The sequence below is a fragment of the Phascolarctos cinereus genome, unplaced genomic scaffold, assembly GCF_003287225.1.
Source record: "Phascolarctos cinereus isolate Bilbo 61053 unplaced genomic scaffold, phaCin_HiC Scaffold_726;HRSCAF=1367, whole genome shotgun sequence".
NCBI classification, from domain to species: domain Eukaryota; kingdom Metazoa; phylum Chordata; class Mammalia; order Diprotodontia; family Phascolarctidae; genus Phascolarctos; species Phascolarctos cinereus.
The window spans coordinates 345,688,398-345,707,049 of record NW_027556098.1 but is presented as its reverse complement, the minus strand read 5'-3'; the positions used below and the strand labels follow the sequence as shown (position 1 = coordinate 345,707,049).

Genomic DNA, 18,652 nt, shown 5'->3' with positions numbered 1-18,652 from the left:
TTCTGCCCCACCCCCAAATTAATGCAGATAGTAAATTCCTTTCAATATGAGTATCTTTATGGTCTTTGTATTGCGTGTGTGAGAGAGAGAGAGAGAGAGAGAGAGAGAGAGAGAGAGAGAGAGAGAGAGAGAGAGAGAGACAGAGACAGAGACAAAGGCAGAGAGAGATAGAGAGTGAGGGAGACAGAGAGACAGAGAGACAAAGAGAGGGAGGGAGGGAAGGAGAGAGCTCTTAACTTATTGATAGTAAGTAGCACAACCATTTTGCTTTATTTTTCATGAACACTGACATTTTTACTGATCCTTCACTATGTGTTTAATGCTTCTTCTGCTTAGTATCTTATATGGTTGCAGACTTTATGGTAATGGACAGAACTGTGAATATGGTATGAAACAGAAGCAAAAGACTTCCATTTAAGCCCCGACTCTCCCCACTTATTAACTGTAGGACCATAGGTAAATTATTTTATTTCTCTAAGCCTCAAGTTCTTTATCTCTAAAATAGGAATAATATTGGAAAAGGTTCTTGTAATGATCAAATGAGGGTGTGGACCTTATAACCTTTAAAGTGCTATATCTATCTACAAATATTATGACACAGATTTTAACTGTTATAAGCCTCTTCAAGATGATTTTTGCCAGCAAAGGATGCTGAATGTGAATGCAAAATATACTTAATATTACTGATGCAGGTGACAAAGGAATCCATGCCTTTAGACTTCTAAACTCAGTATAAATAGCTTACTCTACCAGTCACAAAGAGAATACCACTACAGAAGAAGCTAGGTGTAATAGAGTATGGAGTCTTGGACTTGGAATAAGCAAGGAGTTAAAATACTGCTTCAGATTCGTATTAAGCTATATCACCTTGGGTAGTCATTGAACCTTTCTCACACTGTCTTGCCATGTGCAAAATAGAATAACAGCACTTATAGGGTTATTAGGAGGATCCAATGAGATAATGTATGTAAATTGCTTTGTGAACCTTACTACTCTATATAAATGCTAGCTACTGTGGCTATTTTTATATAGGCAGAGGGATTCATGAGGCTAATCTTTTTTTGATGATTAAGGAAAAGGTATAAAATTCAGGGCCTGAAATCTCTCAAAATCTGTTATCGTTACCTTTATTTTTGATGACAGAACACTGTAGAAATAGGTAATTGAGTGCCTGTTTAATTGGCAAAATGAGAAATTCAAAATAGATTTTTTTGAAAACTTTATAAAGTAACCATTTTTATGTATCATTTTATATTTATTTGGTGATTTGTCTTTTCAAACTATCCAATTATTATTTGTGTAAATGAATTCATAACTTTTTAATGCTGGAAGGGACATTTAAAGCCATCTAGTACAACTCCTTCATTTTGATGATGAAAAAAGTAAGGTTTTGATAAAGAAGTGACTTGTCCAAGGTTATTCAACTGTTTAGTAGTAATGTTTTGACTAGGCCCCCATTCTCTTAATTTTTACTCTGTTGAACTTTCCACCATAGCATGTCACTTTTGATCCATAGATATTTCTGAAGGATGAGAACACCTGGACACACTCAATCTGTTCTATTGTCTCCATTCTGATCACAGCCTTGTCAATACAAGGGACACTGAATTTAGTAAATTTCCATTAATGAATATTTGTTTCAAATAGAGGTATAAAGTCATGTTCCCAACCCCAAACCACCTATTAAATTAAATTCTTGTAACTTCAAAACATTTTGAAGTAACTTCATTTGGACTTGACACATGGCTGTATTGCAACATTTGAGATTAAAAATATACATGTGTATTGCAAGAAGCAAATGACAAACATTTCATGAGTACAAAACTAGCTATAAAAATGACATCATTTACAAATAAATCCACATTAGTATCAGAAATGAGCAAAGCATTTTTGATATGAAAATTTCCATATCAAGCACCTTTTTTTTTCAATTTAATTACCCATGCAGAGGTAAAATGTTTTCATGCATTCTGTGTCTCCCTTACATGTAATTTATGACTCAAGCTTTTTAAAGAGATAACATTTCAAGATTCTAAGATTTACATGGAATTTAATTGACTTCGTTTGGCAGATACTTATGTTGTATGGTGTCTGAAATAAAGAGCTAGCCAACACATTCACTTTGCAAGTGAATTTTATAAACTTCACCTGTAATGCTAAAATATCCTAATCACCCAAATTTTCAGGAAATAGAACATGATGGTGACATTGGCATTTACCCATTATGCTGGATGCTGTTGCAATTAAGACCTGCCAAAAATTTGCAAAGTTTGAAGATGCAATGAATTTGCTAAACTGTATGTGCAAAGGACATACAGCTCATGTCCCTCTCACTATCCACATCCTTTCACAAACACAACTATCCATTCTTTTAAAAAAAACAATCTAATTTCATTTATTTTTCTCATTTACAAGAACTAGTAAAATTTACATGCTGAATTGTTCCCTGCTTATTCTGCATGGGTTCATGGTTCAGTTTGTAAAGGATTCCAATATCAAAGTGGCTTTCACAATTTTTCCCTCAAAAGTTCAGCTGTTGATTTGTAGTTGCATGAAGTCCGGTTTTTGAAGTATCACTGAGGACGACCTTCTCTTGACCTTCTTCTGGTTCCTGGATGAGAGAAATGAAAGGTACTTTGTAAATCTGCACAAGCAAGATAACTTTAAGCATACAATAGCCCATTTGTAACAAATCATTCTGAAGTGACGGGAAATCATTTCCATAGGAAAGAACATCAAAGTGTGTGTTCTAGGGAATGAGTATTTGTGAGCTTTGTTTTAGAAATGTTTTGTACAAATTTTTTTCTAAATAATTTGATTTGTTTACATTATAGAAGCTGGTGATTAAAAATAATTCTATCGCAATTTTTTTAGTAAGACAAAGGCTCCCCAATATCCATTTTATTAGATCTTTTGGGTGCATATAGATGGTCAATTTTTAGACAAGGCATATCAATCTTGGACAAATAAGCATTGTATTTGATTGAGTAGCTCTTAGGAACTTAAAAATTATATTACATTGCTTCTTCCCTCTTCACGTTTCTATTCCACCCTTCCTATCCCCAGTCTCTGGCCTTTCCAGTGTTAGTATTTATAAAGCAATGAGAAGGTAAGTTTGCTGAAAAGGAGAATCTGAAAAATGTACATTTTTTTGTATGGTTGGGACGTAATTCTAGGGTATTTGTCTTAAGTTTAATATATGCATATATGCGTACATACATTTCATTAAATCATAATCTTTCTGAATAGTTACAATAAAATTTTTGCCTTAGTATATGCATAGCATAATGACTCATCATTATTTGTGCATATTGAGCAACTAATCCTAAGCATCTGAAACTGACCTTTATAGTTTGTCCTACTTACAAGATTCTTAAAGGCTTTCAGCAAAGTTACACTTGCTTTGTTGTCTCTTCTTTACTTTAAGATTTATGAATTGATACTTGAATTCAGTAAATGAAGGGCAGGCCAGTGACTAGACATAGTCTATTGCTAATTGATACCCAATCACTTTTCCTTAGATATTTGTATTTTTCAGTTCCCAATAGCTTTACAGAAAGTGATTAACATTATTTTTTTGTTTCACATGAAATTTTCTACTCAAAAATCCCTCTTTTCAGGATTTATGCTAACTTTATTCTACGTAAAAGGCTAACATAGTAGACTACCTGGAGCTTCCTTTTCTTTGACTATTGACAACTAAACAAAAATTTAAATCGTAACTATACATTAGACATCAAGATTTCTCAAGAAACTCAAACGCTTTGTTTTTGAAAGGATATACATATTTTTTAATATGTCGTACCTTGTGTCCTTTTGTTGGTTGGTACTTTCCTGACTGGTCGGTCTAAAAATAAATAGTAATAGTTAGATATACTCCAAAAGTGTGCTTGGATGCCAAGTGGAGTCCCTAGTTAAATGAGACCATACAAATCTTTGGAAATAGACATTATACTATCATGACAGGAGCTTTTACAATGCTAAATTTGTTCATCTGAATACCTAAAACAAAGAAGTTTACATTCACAAAAAGAAACTATCACTTAATTCACAAATTAAAATAAATGTTCATTACATGAATCATACAATGTTCCATTATGTGATTTAGAACACATAGTAATGTCCCAAGGGCTATATACATAGCATGGCCCTCCACCTCCCCCACCCTCTTCTATAGATGACATTGATTTGTGTTGCAAAGAGAGCTGCTGAGTGGTATCCAATATTTAGGAAAAGCAAGTTATCACAGAGTTATTAAGTAGAAATTCTCATATATAAAACCACTTTCTTTTCCAGTGCTAATATAAGGGACCTCTTTGAGTCTCTATAATATTTCTAGCTTTGACAATAAAGTTAAGAGGTGTGTAACAATGATTGAGTATTGACTGGAAAGTCCCAGGAGCAGAAAACCAAGGGAATTAAAAAACAAACAAACAATTCTATATTTCTATGCCCAAGCATACTTTCACAAGTCAACATGAGTGCACCCCTCATATATTCTTGTACTTTCTTAAAATTTTGACTTCTGCTAAAGTCCTCCTCTTATCCCTTTCCGTGGCATAGATATGACCTTTGCTCTGAAAGGCCGTGCCTATGAATAATAAGCCTTAGCTCAGAAGTTCTTAACTTGTTTCTTTTCATGTCATGAATTCTTTGCACTCTCTGGTGAAACCTGTGGACCCCAGAGGCTATGTATTCTAACCCTTAATTTAAAAGTTTAAGTAGAGGGTCTAGGTTTCAATCCTATTTCTGTCACTTACAAATTATGTGACCCTGGGCAAATCAATTCATCCTTCTGGAACTCATTTTTTTTTCCTCTGTAAAAGGATCAGGTTGGACTATAATGACTTATTTCTCAGTGACATAGTACTACTCAATAACACCAACTCATGGCTAACAAAGCATTGCTAAGAAGAGATGATGACCTATTTTTAATAATAGCGAAGGATTACTAAACAGGTTCTGCTTAAAGTGCTAGAAAATAGTTTGTTTTCTTAACTACTTTAAAGCATTTTCTCTGTAAAATTATTTACCCATTTAATTTGCTGAATAGGAACAAAATTGGGATAAGGATTGAACCTATGATTTCACTGATATTAGGGACTCCATGGTGAAGAAATACTGTCTACTAGTGCAGGCTGGCATCTTCTTTGCAATTCGCAGTCTTAATGAATTGCCTAGAGCACAAGTCACTTACACATTATCACACAACCAATAAGGGTCACAGATGGGACTTAAACCCAGGTTTTCCCATCCTCAAAGCCAGCTATCTAGTCTTTACTACATGAAATCTTTTTATTTGCTAAGTATTTTAAAATAAATATGGGTAATAGTAAACATATGTTCTCCAACTCCAAATCCAATCCAATTAATGACAAATGAAGAATTCATGAGCTCCAAATTAATGACGTTTCAGTGAATTATTAATTCATGATTTAGAAATTTGATAATGTGAAAATATGAAAATAACTATCACGAAAGGTACAATATTATTTTAAATATTATTTCTAAACTTAAGGATACTCTCTGCCACTCAAAATGAAGGACCATTATATTTGACCATGTTTGTAGATGTGAACTGAATGGATATTAAAAATATTATCTGGATGCTCATAACCATAACATATTTTTGTTTGAAGCATTCACAATTGGAAGGTCCTAAACTGAATATATAAATTCAATCAATTTCTTCACGTGTGGACAACCTCCACTAAATTTCTACCCAGTACTTCATCATGGCATTAAAGTGACCTTGAATTCTCAAGGGGTCTACTCATGGAGCCAGAGTTCAGGAAAATCTAACCATGCAAGAGTGATGGGGACAGACATTCTGTCCTCTAAGGATCACCCTCACTAATGCTCCAGAGGTTCATTAGTAAATTAGCTTCCACTGCAGCAGAAACATCCACTGAGTTTCAAAGGGGCTGCATGCAATCTGCTTCTGCAAAAGCTGTTATCCAATAAAAGAAAAAAACAGATACTTGAAGTATTGATAGATGAATGGTTTTAGGAAATACTGTTGACATTTCTAAACCCAAAACTCTTTGATAGCAGCTGAAGATAGGAACCTCAGGGCTATTAGAAGCAGAGACAAACTAACCTGCCTGGAGGACTTTCTTGATTTCCGTTTCGATAATCTGGGGTTCACTCTCAATTACTTTAGTGAACTTGGTGTGCTCAGTTCCAGCTAAGATAAGCATTAGAAACAAGTGATCACAGTTGCATAATTCAATATCAATTTTGAGAGAACATTTCCTTGGGTGATGGAATTGGGGACATTTCAGAGGCAAGTGTGGTTGTGAGATATCATTACATAAAAAATGATGTATACTTTGCTAATCAAAGTATATAGGGTTAAACACAATAGTAACTCAGAATATGGCAGTCTAGTATAACTAAGGCCTAAAGGCATCCACTAAGTTTGAATGGAATTAGTTTTCATCTACAGCCAAAATTATATAGACTTAATTCTTTCAATTATCTTATAAGTGTGTCTTTGTCAAAAACCAGGAAAGGGATTGTGGGTGTCTTAGAGCAACAATGGTGTGCTGCATGGTCATAAAATTAATCCATTGGTCTGTCAACAGGTTAAATATTGTACTTTGCAGTACAAATGAAAAGCAGCCTAGAAAAAGTATGTTTGGAAATGTACAGAATGGAGTAATAGAAAATTAGGCTTTATAGAAATACAAGACAAGTACATTTTGGTGAATAGACTCAAATCTGAGTCAGACACTTAAGGGAAGGATTCCATTTACTAGAGAAAAAGAAAACATTATCATAACTAATAATGAAGCTCATAAAATTCCATATACACATCTTGCCTTGGGCATGAATGTGGAGAGGAAAAGAAAAAATGATCAGAAGTTTAAAATTCCAATGAGATAAGGTCTGCAAAGTATGTTATGATCATAATTACCATATAGATCATCAGTTAATAATAGGTTCTAAAGTTGGACAGGATCTTAGAATTGTTCTAGTGTGACCCACTTCTCCTTTTCACAGAGAAGGAAACTGAAGCCACATGCAAGCTATTCATCTTAATAAATACATGAACAAATCAATAAATAAGAGCTCGTATTTGCATGGTGAACTATTAGGAACTTATATCATAATTTTTTATAAAACATACAAAACAATAGCAATGATAAGGCTAAATGAATTAAAGCATTATAATAAGATGCAGCTGCAAATTGATCCATTCTTTAATAAAGCAGTACTATTCTGCAAAGCTACCTATCATGGCATGGAAGAAAAAGGAATTCAAATAATATTTCACAACACAACTATTAGGTGTATAAGGATGTAACATACTTAGACTTGTTCCATATTTGAAGACACTAGACTTTCACTATTATTAAACTTGGACTACATTGTCCTCTATAGTCATCTCCTTCCAGGGAGATGGTTTTCCTGAATTCCCAAGCTACTCCATTGGAATTAATGCTCATCTTGAGGGAAAATCTAGTTATTTCATTTTTAGTATTTCAAAGTTGGTCAACAGAAATTAAGAGATTATTTTAGAGTTTTTGAGGTAAGGATGAAAGTAAATAAGATCAAATGATAAAAGCAAAAATCATCCAAAACAGATAAGTACACACCCTATGGGAAGAATAAAGACTAAATAGAATAAAATAAAATAGAATAAAAAGAATAAGACTAAAATATACATTACTTAAAACAGCTTGGAATAATTATTTTAAGTAAGAGAGGCAACATTTTCTAGGGTATGGAGAGCTTACCTTAAAACCAGGAAGACCTCAGTTCAGTTCCTATCTCTAACACATGGTGGCTATGTGACTTTGGACTAGTTACATAACCTTTCAGTGCATCTAAGCATAGACTCTAATGACAGTACTGACCTGCATTAGCAAAGGGAATTTCCTCATCTGGAAGTTCCTTTTACCAGGCAAATCATTTTAGTCCTTATTCCACTTCTAATTCTAAGTCAATGGCTAATTTCTGTTTCTATTTTTATAGGTTTGATTTTAGTTATCTAAAGTTTATAATGTATATATATATATGTATATATATATATATCACTTAATCATTTTAAGTAATAATTTTTATAAAGAATCAATTTAGAATAATCTTTCTGGATAAATTTGATTTCATTTAAGCATTATTTTAAAAAGTTATGAAAATAGTATGTCTTACCTAATAAAAACATTCATATTGGCTATGTAACTTGCTATGATTTAACCACTATTTAAACTTAGATGATGAAATTTGAATTCCTTTTTTTCCCTCACACTGCTACTACAGGCAGTTCTACTTAATGCAACAAGCAGAAAACATTCCATATTATTTTAGATTGGGATTAATTTCATATGCAAAAAATCATCTACACCCCCAGCTACCATTAGAAGAAATAGATATCCCCATTCTCAAGAATGTAGCTTTGGAAAAGAAAGTTATCAAAGCATCAATTCTTGCTATTTCTATGCATATAAAGATTCTATTGACATGCTTGCTGCCCTGGAAGCAGTGAATACTCATTTCAGTTTGCTTGAAGAGTGTGTTCTATAGACTCTTTTTAAATTTTTAAATTTGCCTGTTTTATAGTTTTGAAATGCAAAAAAAATTCTTTGTATGTGAGTGAAAAAAAGTATTCATTGCTCCCCATGCTTCGTTCTATGAAACCTTTTAAAGACTGTTGAAACTGCTCATCATTTGGTCATTTTCATTTTGATTCACCAAAGCAAACCAATTGGTCTGTTAGAACAATCCATGGAGCTGCTTATAAAAACAAATATTAATCTGAAACTCATTCAGTCTTTAAAAAGCTGAGAGAAAATTTTTTGTGAGAACTTGTCTCCAGTACCTGTTAAAAAGGTTAGTCATTACCCATTTACTAACCTCCCTGAAGTAGCCTTTTGATTTCTTCATCTTCAAGCAAATGAGCATCACCACCTTCAATGAATTTGGTGACCTTGGTGACCTCTAAGAGGATACATGTTCATAGCAGAAATTGGTTTATTCAAGATAATCACAGAAAAGTCAATTTCCTGAATACTTAAACAGTAATAATTTTGGGACCAACATTCTTTTTTTCTGTCACAAGACTATACAAGATGGTTTTGTTATAGCAAACAAATAAAACCGATACGACTGCTAAGTGATAGAAGATCAAATCTGTGATCCCTTTTGTTAAGATGGAAGGGAAACTAAAGCAAAAAGAGAATTGCAGCAGAATGGACTGTTAAAATCTTCAAGATCTTCATCAAATGGCTGATCTTGAGAGACCTGGATTCTTATTAGTGTAAAGATACAAACCTTCTTGGAGCAACTTCTTTAATGTTTCTTCTGTCTCTCCAACATTACCAGAAGAAATCCTGGTATATTTTATTTCAGGACCTGAAGGAAAGAAAGAATTGTAATATAATATTTTAAACCTGGACTAATCCATTCAATTCAACAAACATTTGGGCACTTTAATATATCTTTGTTGACTGAATCAGTACAAGATAAGAATGGGCTAGGGAGTAGCCACCATCAGGAAACTTAAAAATGTGATTATTAAAATACTCATACTAGATAAAAAAATACCAAATGGCACAAATTGTTCAATATGTAAACAAAAAGATCTTTCTCTGGGTACCTAATTTCTTTGTATTTACTCTTTATAGACTCTTTCATCTCTGCTCATCTGTGTTCATGTTGTTTACCCCTAACAGAATGGAAACTCATTGAGAGCAAAGATCATTTCATCTTTTGTTTTTGCATCCCTAGCACTTTACATATAATAGGCACTTAATATATTCTTGTTGACTGAATCAATAAAAGATAATAATAAGGGGCAGGGAGTAGCTACAGTTAGGAAACTTGTGAATACATTTATTAAGTTTCTCATATTAGGTTAAAAAATACCAAATTACTCCACATTCAATATGTAAGTAGAGAGACCTTTCTCTGGAAAACTAAATTGAATATCCTCTAAATAATTCAGTTATTACTGTTCATTCATAATAGGGAAAATAAAGCCTTTTCATTTTGTATTAACGTCAGTTCATGTAAGATTAATATGCTCTTAAAATCAAGTAATACAGTTCTATCTAATGGGAAGTATTTATATGGTGAACATTAAATTCTGTAGTGGCACAAAGAAATACCTATTTAAATAGTTGTTTCCTGATTTAGAGGGGCAATATGACTGTGAACAGAGTTGACTTTGGAGGTTAGGATGATGTGGGTTCAATGAAGTCCCACTTCTATTACACATTGGCTCTGTGAACCTAGGTAGGATCCTTTCAGATAATTTTCTAAGACTGAAAGTTGCAGAAGAGATAGTGTTCTTACTGAGAAGTTCCTCTCACCAATAAAATCACAGGTCTACAGACAGAGAGAGAGAGAGAGAGAGAGAGAGAGAGAGAGAGAGAGAGCGAGCATGAGTTTACTAGCCAGTGTATTTTGTTTGCCTCAACTAGTTTTTTTGGTACTAAGGACTGCTTTCTCTCCATTGACAAAAATACATCATAATGATAAATATTTCACTCTGCAGCAAAGATTCTGTCCATGTACAGAAATATCATTTACCTTTAATAATTCTTTCCTCTGTTGTCTCTTTTTCAGTTATTTCTACTGGTCTCCCACCAATAATTTTGGTATATTTTTTAATAATTGGCTCTGAAATGGATAAAAGAAGATCAATAAATCCCTCACTGGGTATTAGAATGCTATTCACAAAGCAGTTGAATGTTTCAATTTCTCACTGAAAACAATATCATTTAGACATTTAATCCAAAGATGAGCTTTATTAATGAACCAGCATTTTCCCTGATATAAGTCCAGGGCTACTTAGCATCAGGTTGTGACAATTTTATCATCGATTTTGGGCAGTGGGGAAGACCAAACTAAACAACTACCAACACCTTGTTTTACTTTTTGATGACTAGATCTCTTATAAGTCTATTTATGAATTCCAATAAGCCATACAAGATTCTATCTTGAAACTTAGAATAAGTTCTAAAGAAAGTTATGTCTTCGTAGAAACAGTACCATGCAGGTACAGATTTGCCTGTTATTTATTATTATAATAATCTTTATTATTTTTATTATGTAGTCTAAAATCTTCATTTCAGCTACAAAATGAAAATTGAGTTTGGTACCCAAATCAATCAATTATATGGAAGCTGTTAATTTCATTACCAATCTGATTCAACTGTATCCATTGGTTGAGTCGCTTTCCCTAAAGAGCTTCTCTCTATGTACTTTCTGTGTAGTATGATTTCCTTAAGAACTCTTACACCAAGGACAAAAGAATTATACTTTTGAGCCGCTATAAAGCTATATCTGATAAAATAATTCCAGTTTTCTTAAAAAGTAGGCCAAAAAAAGCAACAGAAATAATATCACTCTGAATTTCAAAGATGTTTCTAAAATAAGCTCATTGAAAATATTAAATCATGTTTAAAACACTCACCTCCATGAATCACTTGAGTTATTGTTTCACCCTCCTTAATCACTTGGAATTCAGAATCACCTTCAATTGTCATTGAAGGTCCTGAAAAGTTGTTTTAAGACAAAGGCCATATAAAAACTTTTGTTTATACGATTTTTTAACATTATCTGAAAGCCTATTAGTCTAATGTGAAGGGAAAATGTATTTCAAAACTAAATATATATTTTTCAAACCCTTAGTTTTTGAAATTAACTCTAAGAACTCATTTTGTGTAAATGGAGCTTTATTTATTTTGACATATGACTTAGGCAATGTGTTAACTCTTATTTCTTTACTCAATTCTGAGGATTAAATGGAAAAACAAACCAATCATATGCTAATATTTTTTATTTCATCTTGTTATAGTTGCAAGACCACTGACTCGTGTCAAAGGATTTGAGTTCAAATCCTACCTGAAATGCTTACTAGCTGTGAGAACTTACTAGCATGCAAGTCACTAACTTCCCAAGGCCACAGTTTCCCCCTCCATAAAATGAGGGGGTTGACCTAGATGGCCTTTGAAATTACCTCAAGGGCTAGATCTGTGCATTTGTAAATACAAAGACATTCATAGAACTTGCTTTACAACACTATCTTGTTTGCTGCCTTTTTTTTCTAAATGATGCAAAAGCATCATAATCCACTGACAATTTTTTTATTCATGCATAGGATTGAGTAAAAAATCATAACTTTGCCACTGCCTTGGAACTACAGACGTTGTGTGTGTGTGTGTGTGTGTGTGTGTGTGTGTGTGTGTATAATAATTATATGTAATAGTACTTACCTGCTGCAGGAAGATGACAAATAGATTAGCTAATTAATTAATGATCCCACTCCCCCTTAAAATACCAAGAGAAATGCCCAGGTATAGTTTACTTGCAAAATGTCTTTGCTTCATAAGCAAATCATTTTGAATGTTAGGAAGTTGATTACTGCATTAGTTCACCAAAAATGTCTCAGAGAAGAAGAAAGAAGGTTCAGTACATTTAACTCATGCTATAAAACCTGAAAATAGTAAAATGTGATTGCATCTTTTGTATTTGCACACTTTTTTCCAGAAATCATCATTCCAAATCATTGCCTGGCTGTTAATTTTCTAAAATACTTGTGGAGCATAATCCCACAGAAACTAAAACCATGCAACAATGAAATTTAAATTAGAGGAAGAACTTAAGAAATATGGAAATGAACATTGCAAATTGGTATATTATTAAAGTCTGCAAGAGGAGAAGGAAGCAAACTAATTTCAAATAAAAATAAATAAATAAACAAGTCCTCATTCCTATGCTGTTTTTAAAAGAGAAAAATGAGAGTATATGAGAATAATTCTCATGTAAAGAATCTTCCTGTCAAGGTCTTCTTTTAATCTAGAGCTTGATAAAATATCATTAAGTTAGGAAATTATTGTTACCGTTTGGAAGGTTCTAATTACATGAGAGGTGGTCATCAGATTTATGAAAGTGTGAAGCGTGGTATTTAAGATAAGACTGAAAAAAAATCAGCCAAATGAGATCAATAAAAAGATCCATAACCCCTCTAATCATTGCTTTTTTCCCTCCATCTCACTGCTCGGACATTGGCTTCTGCTGTTTTGAACTGATGAGTCAGATAAAGAATTTACTTGGCTTTGTGTTTCCATATGGATTTCCCATTTCATAAGTGCCACCCAACTATAGAATGAACATCTTCTCCCCCTCAGAACAATAAACCTGAAGAAAAATTGTACCAGGGCAGAGTATTTCTAGCAGAGCTAGGAGGGTAAGATGGACAGCTAGAATGGAAAGAACGGTCATTGGAAGAATGGAGAGGACCCTTAGTAAGGAAAATAAAGAGTTCCAAAGTGTGGTTTCAGATATAAGATGATGAAATATGTTTGAACTCTACCATGAATAATCAGGTTTTTTTCTTAATAATAAAAGGAATAATATTGACTTATGATTAAGATTTGTTTAGACATTTTCAATGAAAATAGTAAACACTTTCTCAGTGAAAGGTTTCTGAAAGATAATTGTATACCACATAGACCCCTATTCCTTTTAGACAAAGGATGAAAACAATCAAATCATTATCAACACAATACTTAAGAGAATACTTATGAGAATTGTGAGATGGGCAAATTTAGAGACATCTCCACTCCAAATGTTCATATGGGCTATTTGTGCCTGAACTACTGTAGAGCCTTCTGAGTTTGTATTGGTCTGATCAGGCACTGTTGGGCACATTGTACCTGGATCTGAACACAGTGATGTCATTTTCGTCCTCTTCAAGAATGAAGAAAAATAATCAACCAACTTAAGAGAATAGGACCAGATATTTTCTCAGAAAATTCAGTAACTAGAAAATAACTTTACAATGAAGACAGCTAATTATTTATAAATATGATTTCCCCCTTTTATTGCAAATGTTAAATTTTAATATAAGACTTAAGAGGAATAGACAAAAGCTACCAGACAATCCTTTGCCTAATTTCATACTGTCTGAAACTAGCTACCACAGAAGAATAGAATATTTAAAATAACAGCAAGAAGTTAAAAGCATATTTTGTGGAAGACTATGCTTCTGACCTATATGTTTTACATTTTGTTCTTCCTTAAGTAAAAAAAAATCTTTTTAGAAAATGGTCTTTTCAAAAATATCATTCATCATATTTAAGTACTTACAGGAGAAATTTCTTTTGAATTATCAGAAATCCTAGAATGATGCCCTTCCAAGAAAAATAGTGAAAAGGAATAATAATATAAAGGGCTATACTCAAAGATGATTTAAACAGGCAATAACAAGAACCTGTCTAATATAGTTCTACCAATGGAGTAAATCGAAGAAATAAAAGTGATTGTTCATATTAGAGCCTTTAATTTCCACCAAAGTCTAGCCTCTCTTTTCTCAAATCATGGTGCTCAAGGATCTTCAATGAAAGGGATCAATGATTTAGGAAACAGCTCTAATAAACATCAGAAGTGATGAATTTCAAGAAATGGACAAAGAAGTTACGTTTTTAAAAATAATTGTAATTCATCAAAGAAATTTGAATTACAAAAATGCATAGGATTTGATTGCTTAATGAATTGTTGCCAGAGCAGAGGCAGTGGTAACTTGAGTTTATTTTAAACTTAGCACAAGTAAATGTACTGAAGGGGTTAAGAACACTTATCATTCATTTACTATGCTACAGATTTTACATGTTGCATTCTGCAATCATAGCAGCATGCCATTGGTTTAAAAGAATTTAGCATGTTAGTTTCAAAGAATGTAGTAACATTCGCAGAAATCAATCTATTACATAGATATTTTTCAAAATGAAAAGGAACCATCTATTAACAGATTGATTTTTACCTTCACTTTTGACAATAGGCTGAAGACTGCTTTCAATCACTTTAATTTTGGGTTCCACAACTTTTGTAATAATTTTAGTTGCTGAAAGTGTAGAAAGTGGAATATGAATCATGCTTATATTAAAAAATAGCCAGAACATTGTCCTTTTAGGAATGGCCTTTGAATGTTTTTGAACAATCATGTATAGTTCAAGTCCAGGGACTTAAAATCAAGCAATGTTAATGGTGTCAGATTAAGTATCTTCAGAAATCCAGATGTTGAAGACTTTGAATTTTCCTCGATATAATTGTGATCCAGTTTAATTTTACATTCATTAAAGAACTTTTACCTAGAGAACTAAGATTTTTTAATTGCACCACCAAGCTCTTTACCTTTAATTGTACTTCTTGAAAATAGGGGCTGCATAGTAACAGAAGATAAATAAACATAATTAGACTTATGCAATTTACCATATTTCAAATTGCATTCTTGGTTTTCATCCCTCTCAGGTAAAAGGAAAAAAAAAGTGAAAGAAAAAGGCTATGAAACATGTTTCCCGCATTTGATTATAGTCACAGGAAAGGAAGAGCAAGAAAATAAAGTTCAGCATATTTAAGAATCCAAATCAAACTTCAGCCAGCCAGATGTGGGCTCTATGCAACAAAATATTATGTGTTGAGTATTTCAAACTGCAAAGTCAATGTCTTTGATTTTTCAGCAATATCATAAACAAATGTTACAAGTCCTAATAGTATTTCCTTTCTTGGTTCTAGAATTAAAATTACATTTAAAAACAGTAATAAAAGATAAAAATATAGTTTCTGCCTCTGTAAACCAAAGTGGAGTTGGGGAGTGGGAGAGATACAATATCTAATAAATTTTACCAATTAGAAAACCAAGCTGTACCAATTCAACACTGCCATCTCCAATCCCAAAAATGGATTTTGATATAGCTTTCCTGGTTTGACTTCCTCAAATAACCTGGAAAATGACTGTCTCTCCATTTCACTTTCTGCTACATAAGCACAGCTACTGTTTCCTCCATTTCCTCATTACACTATTAGAAAGATGGCTTCATTCAGTGATGTGCTAATGTTTACAATAAATCTTCCTGTGTATACATAGCATGGACATGTCAACAGTAGAAAATCCAGCTGTTAGCATTGCCTGGTGGCTTTTTAGATTTTCAGTTCTAATTCCCAAGAACTTTGGCTGTGTAAACTGAGAGGCTGTATAGAGGAGTGTTGGGGTGGTGAAGCAGTATTGGCAGGATGAAGGAGTCTTAGTTAATATCTAAATTAAGCCACATTACATTTTTTATGCCATGTAGACATGCTATAAAACTCATTGCGTGTCACAATCAATCATGCTTGTGCCAATATACATTGTCCTGCCATGGTACAATTTGTTCCAATTAAAGAACAGACATTTAGAGTTGTCTATCAGTTTTCATCATTTTAAGTTAACCATTTTGCATCAATTCCCAATTTTAAAAACAAAGAACTAAAACAAAGAACTTTGGATATTGTATATCGTCTTCAAATAAGAAAAAACTGGATGGTGAGGGTAAAAGTGAATAAAGTGGTCATTTCTTTTCAAATTTTATATATCTTAACTAATAGAATCTATAAAATATATTTTCAACACAATTTATAATTCAGGGGATATTTGAGGAAGCAATTTCCTATGAGATAAATCAAGGGAATTGATGGTTTTGTTAGATAAAGGCAATATACATAGTTATGTAAAATAATAAAAACAACACATTATTGATCTGAGTTGGACTTATATTTGAATTTTTCAGTTACATTTTTGTCTTCATTTGAAATGATGCTCTTGAATAATATACTTATTCTGTGAATGGTAACAACAACATTGTTTATGAACACATGGGAAGAAGCTTGATATAGTGGATAAAATATTGGACTAAGGACCAGAAGACGTAGGTCCATTATAATATTGTCTCATAAGAGTATTTGAAAGATGGACTGATTCAAATTGCAATAAATCCACCTACATACACATTGCATAGACTGTATCTACATGAACAAATTCAGTAATGAAAATAACCTCGTTTCTATTTATGATCTTAATTCTAATTCCAAAAAATTTGGCTGAGTACATTAGAACTTGGCTTCATAGTACTATTGAGAGAGGTAAGGTAAGTCATTTAACGTGATTTTCTTCCTTTGTAAAATGAGGATAATGATAACTGCTCTGTATGCCTCTTGATAACATGAAATTCAAATGAGGTAAATTCCAAGAACTTTGGAAATTGTAAAGCACCACATAAGTGTGAAGCATTACAATGATTATATCCCAGGAAGTACAGATCTAAGAATGGATAAGCAGTGTTTAAAAGTTTCTTTGATGTCATAAACTGTAGCTTATATTTGGGATCTAAGGAATTGGGTTTTGTAATAGAAAAAAATGGTGAAAATAAGGACACTACTATAATACTGTATATTCTTTAGCCTGTCCTATGCATGATGTTACATTGAATCGTTTAGGAAATCTTTGATGAACTAATATTGAATAAATCAGAAACATGAGTAAAAATCATGGAGATCTTTATAATGGATAAAGGTCATATAACATTTCTGATGAATAGAGCCCATAAAGACTTCTTTCACAAGATGAATTAAACAATAATGAATACCTCTAGAACAGAATTCGTAACACTGCAGAATTCTACCTTTCTTTTAGAATCTTTAAGTATAATGCTGAGCTGGACTGAGTTATATGATTTTAAAAGTGACTATTTTATTTCTTATTTATGTTAAATCAGACAGAGCAGCAGACATTTTGTTTCACTTCTGATGCTGAACTTATTCCATTAAAAATTTGGAGAAGTTTAGAAAGAGTTACAAGACTTGGAGCAATTTTTCTATCAAAAATAAATGTGCAAATTGAATTTCATATTTTTGCTACAGATATATTTTATGGATTTATTTGAAAGCCAAACAAAATGAAAATCTTCTGCTCCTACAAGCTCTGGTGAAAGGAAGAATTAAAAAAAAAAAACAGAATAAGATGTAAAGAAGAAAAAGAAACCCTTCCCATTACAACCTATACTTACATGTTAGCAATATAATCTAGAGGTATCTTTCTTTAAGGGATGCAATTAGAATGCTTACAGTTTGACCAGATTGGAATTAAACATTCTGAGATTTAGGAATCAGTCATTCTTAGAAGTGGCAGCCAAGCTTTGCAGCTGCACAATAAATCAGGAACTGTCAAACACCGGTTTGCTTGGTTTTGTTTGTTTTCATATTTGTTTCTGTTTATTTCTGTCTTGGGACAGGTCAGTGCTGAGATGAGGAGTGTTGAAGGACAGTCACTCCTGAAGCACACACTGCTTCAGAGTGTTCTCTTGGGCTCTTTCTAGTTTGTTCAGCTCACCGCCACTCTCCCAGTCCCACTTTTTTGCCACTTTTCTCACTCTTTACACTTTCCCCTTCAAAGCCCAAAGTGGTAGATGAATGAGGAATATGGCTGGATCTAAAAGGTGTGATCAGGAAGAAATACTTTTCTTAACCCTGGAGTGACTGAGAAGTGATTTGCCTGCCAGTGTTTGAGAGTTCAAATACCAAATTACCAATGATTTGTGGCTCAGACCAAAAAAAAAAACCCTAATTTTCTTTTTTCATCAACAGTTCCCCCTATGTTTGAAAAGGTTCACAGTGTACTTACTATAAACGGTTACAGGTATTTCTTTGAAGGTACTGCCACGGACAAACTAAAAATCATAAATGTTCAAATTTAGTAGAAGGAAATATGGTACTTTAGCCAACAAAATCAAACATTGCCATCATTCTCACTAACCTATTAGCCTAACAGAAGGGAGCGCTCCTCACATTTTATAGGAGTAGAAGGAGGTTCCCAGAGAGCTTGTATCCT

General features: G+C 32.9%; 1 protein-coding gene across 7 annotated transcripts in view; it reads right to left on the bottom strand.

Moving 5' to 3' along the window:
• Nucleotides 1-1,608: 1,608 nt before the first annotated feature.
• POSTN (periostin) overlaps nt 1,609-18,652 on the bottom strand; it is a 44,966-nt gene continuing 27,922 nt past the window's right edge. Inside the window, exons 16-24 of one of the 7 annotated variants that reach the window (XM_020969960.2) lie at nt 18,446-18,491; nt 14,774-14,854; nt 11,423-11,503; nt 10,537-10,626; nt 9,277-9,357; nt 8,860-8,943; nt 6,101-6,187; nt 3,806-3,847; nt 1,609-2,611 (exon numbers count right to left, since the gene is read on the bottom strand). In XM_020969960.2, the coding sequence (XP_020825619.1) occupies nt 2,574-2,611; nt 3,806-3,847; nt 6,101-6,187; nt 8,860-8,943; nt 9,277-9,357; nt 10,537-10,626; nt 11,423-11,503; nt 14,774-14,854; nt 18,446-18,491 (630 nt within the window). In that variant the 3' untranslated portion in view covers nt 1,609-2,573. The remainder of the gene's footprint in view (nt 2,612-3,805; nt 3,848-6,100; nt 6,188-8,859; nt 8,944-9,276; nt 9,358-10,536; nt 10,627-11,422; nt 11,504-14,773; nt 14,855-18,445; nt 18,492-18,652) is intronic. The other 6 variants (XM_020969963.2, XM_020969962.2, XM_020969961.2 and 3 more) reach the window with 6 other exon arrangements.